General features: G+C 47.0%; 1 protein-coding gene across 1 annotated transcript in view; it reads left to right on the top strand.

Annotated features, from left to right (window-relative positions):
- LOC137437636 (transforming growth factor-beta-induced protein ig-h3) overlaps positions 1-12,052 on the top strand; it is a 140,903-nt gene that overhangs the window by 54,502 nt on the left and 74,349 nt on the right. Inside the window, exon 6 of the mRNA XM_068132112.2 lies at positions 3,591-3,737. Within this exon, the coding sequence (XP_067988213.1) occupies positions 3,591-3,737 (147 nt within the window). The remainder of the gene's footprint in view (positions 1-3,590; positions 3,738-12,052) is intronic.

Below are 12,052 nucleotides of genomic sequence, written 5' to 3'. Positions count from 1 at the left end.
GGGTGTGATCTTGGTCAAAGCATCCATGTACAGCAAGAAGTCTGCCTCGCGTATTGCTCTCACATAAATCATTAGCTCGAGCTCCAAGTTCAGTGTGATGAGCCAAAACTGGATTTGGGGACTGCCTTCAGCTCACTTGGAACACCAGTCTTCTCGAGGCAATATGCTTTCAACTTCTTGCAGGCTTTGCCCATACTGGTCATATGTGTTCTGCAGAAGTAGGTACAGAGCACAGGCTGTCACCTGATGAGCACAACATGTTCGAGTAACATGAGAGGCTTTGAGAAATGAATCTGCAGTGCCAGATGTGGCCACACATGCGTCTACCAGTACACTGGTCCATCCACTATTGTCTAGAAGATCTCCAAGAGTCTTAGCTGTCATTTCAATGTGCAGTCCACCAAACATTACAATGAATTTGTCCTCCCCATAGCTTGTGGTCCAACTCCACTGGATTTGCTTTCCAAGTGTAAACAGAGGCTGATCCATTGTAATGATGGGAACTTGTCCAGGAATGAGTATTTCCACTGCCTTCTGTACAACATCCATTGAATGACGAATCATGGCAACAGAGTTTGCTTGGTCATAGAACAGGGGAAGAAGAGCAGTAAGTGATATGCTGCTCTCTGGCTCTCAACCAACTGCCTGCTGACTCGCGTGATATGCAGCCCAGGAGACGGTTTCTTCATCACTGAATGAGTCAGTAGCGACTGTCTGCTTCACATGCTCCAGCCAATTGAAAACACAAGAGAAATACAATAGTGTAACTTATTTGCAAAGAAAAACTACGTGTATACATTTTCAAAGAACAGCTGTAATTAGGTGATTATGAAAGGCAACTTCCTATCCTTTACCTGTATTATTTCTGCATTGCCTCAGGTATACGTCGACAGTCAGCTCTGTTTGGCCCATCTGTTTTAGGAACTGGTGGATCCTTTCTGGGCACTGGGGCTGAAGGCACACTGGTATACGATTTTGGCAACTGGGCTAAGGTCTTCTTGGAGGCAGTCTGCATATCATCACAACCCTGCGTGGCCCATTTCACTCCACTGGTGTCAGAATTTGGATGCTGAAACAGGGATATGCCTGTTCCATGGAATGAATCATGAGCAGTTGTCGAGCTTGGGTTGTGGTCTATGTTATCAAATGCAGCAGTTGTGAAGAGACCACCTCTCAGATGAGGAGGGCAGACCGCTTTCACAGTCTCAGAGACAACGCATTTGACGTGGCACTTGGCTTCCTGTGCAATGAAGTCACCAGCACTCAATTTGGCCAGCAGACACTTGTCTTCTAGTTGAAGGGCACATTTCCTGACCCGAGCATCGAGGTCAAATGTTAATGCTTCATGCAATGTCTCCACAGCCTCAAATTCACTACAGAAGAAACATTTTGTAGTAAGAACTGAAGTCTGCCCCATATTCAGACGGGTGGACTTCATGCTCACTTCACATGCACACGATGCAGCTTGGTTTTGTTGAATTTCAGCCTGCAAGAGTCATGAAACTTGGCCTTATGATGCTGCAGTGATTCCTAAATTCCATCACCATCATCCAGTTGTGAGATGTATTGTGAGGGTATTGCTCTTGGCAGACAGCCCATCCTGTCAAATGCCTGAAGATTGCTGGCTATGGTTCTGTAACCTGCTCCCTCTGTGCCTTACCTTGAATTAGCTGGGCAGATCAGTGACTCGGAAGTTTCTTCCTGACACAGACAACATGTGTCCCAGTTTATTGGACATGACTGGATGGATGTCCCTGCAGGCTGCTGAGGAGCTATGATCTTGTGCACCTTCGCCATTGTTAGCCAGGATATTTAGTTTGACCACCATCAAACACTAATTAAATGTTGGACCAACACCAGAGTTCACAATGTAGATTGAAGTAGCAAATGAGTTATGGTCAGCACCTGCAAGCAGAATAAGCAGTATGTAAGTAAGCAACATTCCAGGCCATGCATACATACATACATGCATACATACATACATGCATACATACATACATACATACAAACAGATGGGAAAACAACACATAATACCATGATTATACTCATTTTATTACATTTTCATGACACCTGGCAGTACTTCATAAGGCGTGTTCCCGCCTGTTTGGAAAAGTGGTTGTCACAGCCATCATGGAGCAAATTTGCAATGGCCCTATGGCCAGTTTTCTTACTGTAGACATGCCCGAGTCACCTGCCAAGTTTCATGCTTTTATCAAGTGCACAATACCTTCATACATTTCACATATCTGCTGGAATACCTGGACATGCTACTTCTTCTTTGCCAACAATGGATCGACACCCTCGATTTCAGAGAGGCCAGGGATCTCCTGAGCGTGGTATGCCTCCCGAGCCTTTTTTGTCTGGCACGCCGCACTGTTTTCCAAACTGTACCCAGCTAATAATATCCAGAGTATTCACCTGGACTGGTATCAGATTTCCTGCATGCTCACAAGCAGCGGATTGCTTTTGATTGCATTTCCTCCCATTCTCTATTTTGTGAGATAAGCATCCCTCAAGGTAGCATTCTGCATCTAATGCATTTTATTGGTGGACATCAATGATCTCTTTTTCACTGGAAAGCACACTGTATCACTTTGCAGTGAACTCAGTTCTGTAAAGAATAGTTTGTGCCTCATCCCACTGCCAGGCAACCTGTGGCAGGATCTTTCTCTGCAAATTTTGAGAAAATAGGCAACTAGTCATCTTCCTGCAGCGTGACGTTTAATGCAAGAATGATCCATACTCTCCCTTTGTCCGCACATTAGGACGGGTTGGAAAATTCCTTAATTTATTTCTGTGGTCAACCTCTGGGAGTAGTACAACAACCGATGGAGCTCCTTCACCTTAACACCAACTATAACCTTTCTTATGTAACTCCAAACTGGCCTCTAATGTCGGTTGCCACTTCCGAATTCTCTGCAGGGCCAGGTCCTTCCTCTGCCATCCTCAAATTGCAACTGTGGAAGAGGTCTTCATCCAAAGTGCCATGGATTATGGCTCCCCCACTGGCCTTGTTCTGGTTGCTTCCCATCTTGCTTCTGCTTCCCTTCAAGGCTGTGATTTTGATGGTTCTCAACATAATTGGCATCTCATGACAAGAAGCCAAATTTAAAGATCCGATTTGCATGCACCACAGGTTGGTGAAGTAGCCTTGCATTCTTTTACCAGCTCTTTTCTGGTCTTGCTCCTCCTGCCCTCTTGGACAACCTTTCACGCTCCAGGTTTCACTTGCATAAAACTAAAGGAACGCGAAAGAAGAGGGATGTAACGGGCACTATAAGGGATAGGTGTGGTCAAAATATCTCCCAATTTTCATACATAATAGTCATAATATAAAGATGCCACTTAGCAGCTTCTATATTGTAAAGAGCAAATGTTTTGCTCTGAGTCTTGACTTTTAAATTCAAATAAATACCACAAAATATTGGAATGGTGAGTCATCGCAAAGGGAAGTAACATGTGCAAAGGAGCCGAGCTTGGGCTCGGATCAAAAGGATATTCCACAAATGAAAAAAGAAAGAGTATAAGGGAGGAATGGGAGTGTCTTTACTAACTTCAAGGATTTGTAATGGAATCTGTGTTCCGCGCAGGTTGTTACAGTTAATTGCATTCGAGTGGTGACTCCGAACCTGCTGGCGAGCAACGGCGTGGTGCATCTGGTGGATGGACTATTGAATGCACCGCAAAGCAGATTGACGGATATTCTGAAGGGCCGCAGAGACCTCAGCAAATTCCTGGTACCACCTGTGAACACTCAACCACTCTTACCCACCAACAAACACACTCAACCTTCTCCTTTGAGAAACCCTTGATGTAAAACCACAAGTTGGGTTTTATTCATGAAATGACTTGTTATGATAAAACATTTATCACTTTCCAGATAATTTGCAAGTAAAAAATGGATTTTCACCAAAATAGAAGGCTGCAATGATGTGAGTTTTCAGTCTCGGATGAAAACCAATCGGTGGTCAAATCGTCAGGCCAAAGCCTTGCTTTGCTGGGTAACTGTGCTCACTACCCCTTGCAAGTGAATCGAAAAGCGGGCTTCAGCAATTGGTTCACTTCTTTCTGTCTGACTGTCGGTCTGTCCACAAACATCTCGTTTATGATCAAGGAACAACTGAATTTAAATTAAATATTCTATATTGAAGACGAATCGGTACATAAATCGGAAACCGAACCTCTACTTTAGCAGTACTTTGGCACTGACTTCCTGAAGAGGAGTGAGGTATTGTTTCTTGTATGTCTGCCTGTCTGGCAGTCAAACCAAATTGAAAATCATTCCAAACAAGAAACGTACTGTTTTTAGTGACGTCATAAAGGACACAAACGAGCCTGGTGTTGCCTTAGCGGTTAGGGTGCCGGCTTGGGATCCTAGGATCCTGGGTTCGAATCCCGGTCGATCACTGAATTAACACCACTGAATTAATTAATTCCCTGTGTGCCGCAAGAGGCGACCAACAGGGTTGGTGGCAGGAAGGGCATCCGGCCACAAAACATTGCTTCAAAAAGGGGAACACGGTGCCCGAAAAAGGCCAACCCCTGCTCTGCGGGTAAAAATGGCCTCTAAGGGTGGTATAAAGGACACAAACAACAGGCACAAACAACTAATGCAACGTGTTAAATAAGACGCTGCATCAACAGTGGTACACCACCATAAAAATGTATACGACCTCCAAAATCTCTTTTATTTCAATTGAATTATTGAATAGTGTAGAGCACAAATCGCCTTTTTATCACTTTCAAAAACCTTCCGTTTTGCAGTATTTAGACAAGATATTATGGAATTTTACGTCGTCACGACCAATCAAACTTGCCGCTCATAGACCCCGCCCATGTCCTTGTTTCTCAAATCTGCACCGAGTAAGGTGTTCTATGAACTCTAGTTTTTACGAGTTTTTTAAACTTAGTTTTCTAGAACTAGTACATATATAAAGGTGCAGGTGTGCTGATTCACAACACAGGTCACTCACAATGACGAGCTTTTGGTAGAGTAGCATTGACACCCACCCCTCCCATATTCCAAGAAAATAATATCCTTAAATCAAAAACCACACCTTCATGCAAATAAATGATCAATCACACCTTCAGAAATGCGAATCACTCAACACACCTTTACAAATGTGGCATTTTCATTTCACTAATCTGATTCGAGGCATGTATTCTCAGTAGCTTTAATGAAATGTAAATATCATAAATTTTTATGATACCCCTCTCCCTCCAACTCAAAATCAAAATGCTGGATCTGCCAATGAATTATAAAGCTTATTATCTTGCTGACTCAATATCACATCATATTAATATCATGCTGATGTATCCGGTTATTACGGAATACTTGTCTCTGTAAAGGTTAGTGTTGGTCTGCATCGGCAGGCATGACACACAATGGATTTTATCAATTGGAAATATATAAATTAACCACCGTGGGAAATGAGGCATGGCTGATGTTTCGAGCATTAGCCCTTCGTCAGATCAAAATAAGTATTGTGGCTGGAAGGTTTCGGTTATAAGGTGTTTGGAAATGGGCAAAGATCGAATATGAAGGACTTTTTTTTTTTCTTTTTTTTTTCCTCTTCTTTTTTTGCATACATGGAGGTGACGCTTATGGAAGAGCTCGAACACAGAATGGATCAAAACACAACAGAACAAAAGGAACAGCAGAGAAGAAAGAGAGGGGGGACACCAACAACAGAGTTGAGGGACAAAATAGAAAGAGACTTGGGCTAACAATGGTTGTGCGGAGGACTAAGGGGAAGGAGTGGATGCATGGGGTGAACAACATGGATACAGAAGAAAACTCTCAGGAAGAAAAAACTCGAAATTTGGATGGAGGTGAGATTGGGGGTGGGAGGATGGGGGTTAACAGGGGAAGAAAAGAGCATGGCTTTGGATGGGGAAGATTAGAGATGGCGGTGAACAGCTGTCTAGAAGACCTGGAGGGAGGACTGGGATTGAAGAGAGTGTGGGAGTTTGTTCCAGAGGCGGGAGAAAAGAGAGGACGAATGAGTGGAGGTGAGTCGTGATTCTGGATTTTTGGAGTTTCACCAGAAAGGGGTTGCTGGTGTTCCACATGTGCCCTGCAGAAACCTGGGGTAACAAAGCACGGAAACAGCAGAGAGTGCAAGACTTTTGTTCGACTTGCCTTGACAAAATACAGTAATGCAAGAAGCACCTGGGTCTAAACAAAGGATAGTATATATATTATATATTATATATACAACATACAGTAATGCAAGAAGCACCTGGGTCTAAACAAAGGATAGTATATATTGTAGCGACCCATGGGTCCCCCAAAGCTCGAGACCAGCAACAGAATCTCCTCGCCCAAGCCGGTGACGTAACCGGCGGCCAAACCGCGGCGCCGAGGTTATAATCCTTTGCACCTGTCGGTCACATGACCACCAAAGCGTGCCTCGCCTGAGAGGCGGGGCTTTGGTTCTGATGTATGCTTTTTGGTTTGGATATATATATGCGAACCCGATAAACGGGCTTTCAGAGTCCTCGAGATGATTATACAATAAACATCTTCTCGGACGAGTTTGTGTCTTGTCCGTCACTTCGTCCGTCTCAAGCAGGAGCGCTGCTCCTTCACCGCTCCTTCACTGGTGACCCCGAGTTTACGACACGCGATGGACACGGCAGTGTCCCTCAAACTGCCCACTTTCTGGGAAGCACATGCCGCCGTCTGGTTCGCTCAGGCGGACTCCCAGTTCGCCCTGCGTGGCATTACGGAGGACACCACGAAATACCATGACGTGGTCGCCGCGCTCGGCTCCGTGACTGCCGCCCGCTGCCTGAGCCTCCTCCAGAGCCCGCCCGCTGACGGCAAGTACGACGCCATCAAGGCACTTCTTCTGGGCGCTTTCGCCCTCTCCCCGGCTGAACGCACACGACGCCTGCTCGACCTTCCTGAGCTCGGCGATACGCGCCCGTCCGAACGTATGGACTACATGCTCGCGTTGCTCGGCGATCATCCCTCGGATTTCCTTTTCCAAGAGCTTTTTCTCCGCCAGCTCCCGGCCCAGGTCCGGGTCGCCCTGGCAAGCACGACCATCACGAACCCCCGCGACCTCGCGAGGGAGGCCGACAAGATCGATTCGGCAAGCCAGCTCGTCGGAGCGTCGAGCCAGCTCGTCGGGGTGGCTGCCGGAGCCCGCCCGCCGCCCAGTCGGCGCCCGCGGCGCAGTTTCCCGCCCACCCGCCCGCCGCCCGCGACGCAGCTTCCTTCCCGGAGGCCGCCGGGCCGGCACGACTGGCAGCGGCGACGCCGCATCACCCGGTCCCGACGCGTCGACCGGAGCCCCCGCCAGACCCGGCCTGGTGTTATTTCCACGCCTGGTTCAGGCGGCAGGCCCGATCATGTCGACCCCCATGCACGTTCGGCAAGTCGGGAAACGGTCGGGCCTGTGCTCACTACCAGCCATGAGCGCCGGCCGTTCCGGAAACCTGCTATTCATCGCGGACCAAGCGTCGGGGCGGCGTTTTCTCTGCGACACCGGCGCTCAGCTGAGCATCATTCCCGCTTCGGCGGAGGACAGGCGGGCCGCCATTTGCGGCCCCTCCTTAATCGCGGCCAACGGCTCCGCCATCCGCACCTTCGGCCCACGCACCGTTGCCCTCCGCTTCGGCAGCTAGCTCTTTCGCTGGGAGTTCGTGACGGCGGACGTCCCCATGGCTTTGCTCGGGGCCGATTTCCTTTGCGCCCATGGGCTGCTGGTCGACGTTAAACGTCGGCGTCTCGTCAACACCGAAACTTTCAGCTCGCTGGCGTGCGCTTTGAGCCGTTCCGCGCCCACCGAGCTTTCCTGCGTCCTCCCGTTGGCAGACGACTTCGCGCGTCTCCTCGCGGAGTTCCCGGCCCTCACGCGACCGACGTTTCGGCCGTCGCGGTGCGTCACGGCATCGAGCATCACATTCCCACTATGGGCCCGCCGGTGTACGCCCGAGCTCGCCGTCTCGACCCAGCCAAACTCGCCGTCGCCAAGGCCGAGTTCACCGCGCTGGAGCGCCTCGGCATCGTGCGGCGCTCCGACAGCGCCTGGGCCTCGCCGCTGCACATCGTCCCGAAGCCGGGGGGCGGATGGCGGCCATGCGGCGACTACCGCCGCCTCAACGACGCCACTACCCCCGACAGGTACCCCGTCCCGCAGATCCAGGATTTTTCCGCCTGGTTGGATGGGCGGACCATTTTTTCAAAAGTGGACCTCATTCGGGGGTACCACCAGGTGCCCGTCCGCCCGGCCGACATCCCGAAGACGGCCGTTATTACACTTTTCGGCCTCTTCGAATTCCTCCGGATGCCCTTCGGCCTCAAAAACGCGGCACAGGCGTTCCAGCGCCTGATGGACGGCGTGCTGCGCGACTTGCCGTTCCTCTTTACCTACCTGGACGACATCCTCGTTCACCAGAGGTCTCGGTTTGATCCGCAGTCTGGGTGCATAATTTTCCCAGATATGCATATTAATCTAAATGGTTCATTGTTTTGACTGGAAGGACATAAAGCATGAAAAGAAGGGGGACAAGGGAGTGGAGAAAATGGAGGATAATGGAGTTTGGGAGGAAGGGTGGGAGAAATACAAAATTGGGATGAGATATGGCATCATATGGAGGAGTCTAAAATTCCAGCATTTATGTACCGTACATAATATATAGATGGTCCCCTACTTAGTACATGAACGTGTTGGGGTTTTTTTAATTCACGACCATGAGTGTGCACATACAATCATTTTCACCACCACCACCTTACAAATCTAAAATATAAAAAGGGACAGGCGAGCAAGCTTGAGAGAAATCAACCATTCATGATGGCGGCAGAAAATGATTGTTTTTTGGGGATAATAAAAACCCTCCTCACATCTTAATGTTGTCCAAGTGAAAACAACGTGCGTATTTCACAGTTCGTTGAACTGAACATGATTTAGAATGTACATATTTCTCGAATGTTCTGTCATTACAAAGCCAAAAGACGTGACAAATTACCATCCGGAATTTCAACGGGAGACCGATGCCAAAAGCTGAAAGCAGATGTCCCTGGACCCGAAACATCACCTTCACCTTGCATTTTACACTACTTACAAAATGTACTTAAAACAGCTGTGCCAGGTGATTAAAATTGCTAATTTAATGTAAACGGTGGGAAGTTTACAAGTGCATTCCAGGAAGGCTTTGCGAAGAGACCAAAGACAAATCCCAAAATAAATTTTAAAATCCAAAACACAATAATAATTATATCTTCAGTCTTAAATTTCTTCTTGGATCAAACCGCCATTCATGCGCTCCAATATCGAAAAAAATCTCCTGGTCAACTTTACCAGGATCGTGACAGGTATAGTTAAAGCAAAAAATAAGATTGTGGCAGAAACCATTTTAAACACTTTTCCATGCCATGTCAGGTCAAGCAAAAGAAACATGAGTCACACGAGTGTCATTGAGTTAATGATCCATCAGGGGACTGTTGACTGGGATAGGGCGTATTCCCAAAAAAGCAAAGAATTTTGTGGATGGATTCTTTGTCAATGGGAGCTAAGAAAACAGGTGTGCAATTATTGGCGCCAAATAGGTGCACGAACTCCTCTGTCCCAACACTTCGAAAACGGTTTCACATTGCCGACAAAAGGTGGTAGGATGATGAAGTAAGAAAGAGGATTGAAGAGAAGGGGAAGAAGTTCAAGGAGTGGCAGAAGGCGAAAGGTACGGGGGCAGAAAAGGCAGAGTATGAAAGTTAAGAGGAAGCCAAGAAGGCTGCAAAGAAAGAGGTAGCAAAGGCGCAGTTGGCATGTAGGAAAATGTTCGGATAATGCTTGGATTCAGAAGAGGGTCAGAGAGCGGTATTCAGGATTGCAAAGCAGATAGCGAAAGAGAGGTGTGATGTGATGGGGGCGAGTTGCTTGAAGGATGAAGTGGGAAAAATCGTTGTGGACCCAGATGGAATTAAAGGAAGATGGAAGAGATATATGGAAATGCTGTTGAATACAGAGAATGAATGGGATGGCAACATCGAGAGTAACCCAGTTTTAGGACCGACAGAGAAGATAAATGAGAAGGAAGTTGAGGAAGCAATAAAAGCAATGAGGAGTATAAAAGCGGGAGGGCCGACGGGAGTTGTGGGAGATATGTTGAAGGCAGCGGGAAATTGGGGTGTGAAGAGAATGACAGAGATCTGTAATCTGGTGGTGAAATAAGGCCGCATTCCAGTGGATTGGGAACTGAGTACCCTCGTCCCTCTATACAAGGGGAAAGGTGACCCACTGGACTGTGGCTCATATCGAGCGATAAAGTTATTGGAGCATTGAATGAAGGTATTGGAAAGGGTGTTGGAGAGGAGGACAAGGAAGAAAGTGAAGATTGACGAAATGCAGTTTGGATTTATGCCAGGAAGAGGAACGACAGACGCGCTTTTTATTGTAAGGCAGTTGCAGGAGAAGTACATGGAGAAGAGGAAGAAATTTTTTCTTGGGTTTGTTGATCTGGAGAAAGCATTCGATAGGGTTCCACGCAAAGTAGTGACATGGGCATTGAGGAAGGTAGGAGTGGAGGAATGGTTGATCAGAGTAGTGATGGCAATGTACGAAAGAGCGCGCACAGCTGAAAGGATGAAGGACGGGAACAGTGGTGAGTTTGAGGTGAAGGTGGGAGTGCATCAGGGGTCAGTTCTAAGTCCACTACTATTTGTAGCTGTGATGGATATGCTGGCTCAAAATATAAAGGAGGGATTACCATGGGAGTTGTTGTATGCAGATGATCTGGTGTCGATTGCAGAAAGTATGGATGGGGACTGTAGGAGAAGATGAACAAGTGGAAGGAATGTATGGAAACAAAAGGTCTGAAGGTGAATATCGGAAAGACGAAGGTGATGGCAAGTGGTAAAGCATGTGGTGAGGTGGAAAGAACTGGGAAGTGGCCGTGTGCTGTGTGCAGGAAGGGTGTCGGAGTGAACTCCATTCAATGTACAATGTGCGCTGAGTGGGTTAATCAAAAATGTAGTGGTTTGAGAAGGTCATTAACCAGTGTGGCAGCTACATTCATGTGCAAGGTGTGCACAGAAGGAGCTGCAGATGGAGGAAATGTTGAGTTGGATCTTGGAGACGGCGTGAAGCTGGAAGGTGTGAAAACATTTTGCTACCTAGGAGACATGCTGAATGGAGAAGGTGGATCAGACTCGGCAACGGTTGCTAGAGTGAGATGTGCATAGAAGAAGTTTCGGGAACTGAGTGGCGTGCTGATGAGGAGGGGAGTGTCGTTGAAGCTGAAGGGAAAGGTGTATGCTGCATGTGTGAGAAGTGTTATGATTTATGGGAGCGAGACATGGGTAATGAACGTAGAGCAGCAACGAAGGCTGGAAAGGGTGGAAATGCGAATGGTTCAGTGGATGTGTGGAGTATCGTTGAGAGAGAGGAAGACAAATGATGAATTGCGAAAAATGATGGGAATAGAGCCTGTGATGGATGCTGTGAAGAGAAACAGGTTGAGATGGTTTGGTCATGTGTTGAGGAAGGATGAAAGTGACTGGTTGAGAAGAGTGATGGAAATGAATGTAGAAGGAAGTAGAGGACGGGGAAGACCAAGAAAGACTTGGCGAAAGATGGTGGAAGAAGAAATGCGGGTAAGGGGGCTAACAATGGGAGATGCAGAAATAGGAAAAAATGGAGAAGATTGTCATGGGGCCCGCAAGGCTAACCCCCGCTCTAGCAGGGAAAATGGCCTTAAAATGCCTGTTGTGTGTGTATTGCCAAACAAGGGAGGGTTTCAAACCCAACAATGCATTGTCAATGACAGCAATGCAAGACTGATATGGTGACAATGACATCTTTACTTACTTACTTTTTACTTGCTTACGTTTACTTACTTACTTTTACTTACTTTTTCCACATGCGAAATTTGCATTTATGTTTATTTAAATTATACAATGGACTACAAAATGTAAATGTTGCATGATATTTGTTATATTATAACACCTTTATCTATCAATATTGTTGAAATGAAGATCAAATAGCTGTATGTTGAAATATGTTGATAAAGTCAAAACTTTACATGGGGTGCACTTACTTTTTCA

This window comes from Myxine glutinosa, chromosome 12 (genome assembly GCF_964187855.1).
Source record: "Myxine glutinosa chromosome 12, kmMyxGlut1.1, whole genome shotgun sequence".
Lineage (NCBI taxonomy): Eukaryota > Metazoa > Chordata > Myxini > Myxiniformes > Myxinidae > Myxine > Myxine glutinosa.
Note: the sequence above shows the minus strand (reverse complement) of the source record. Positions and strands in the feature narration are given on the sequence as shown.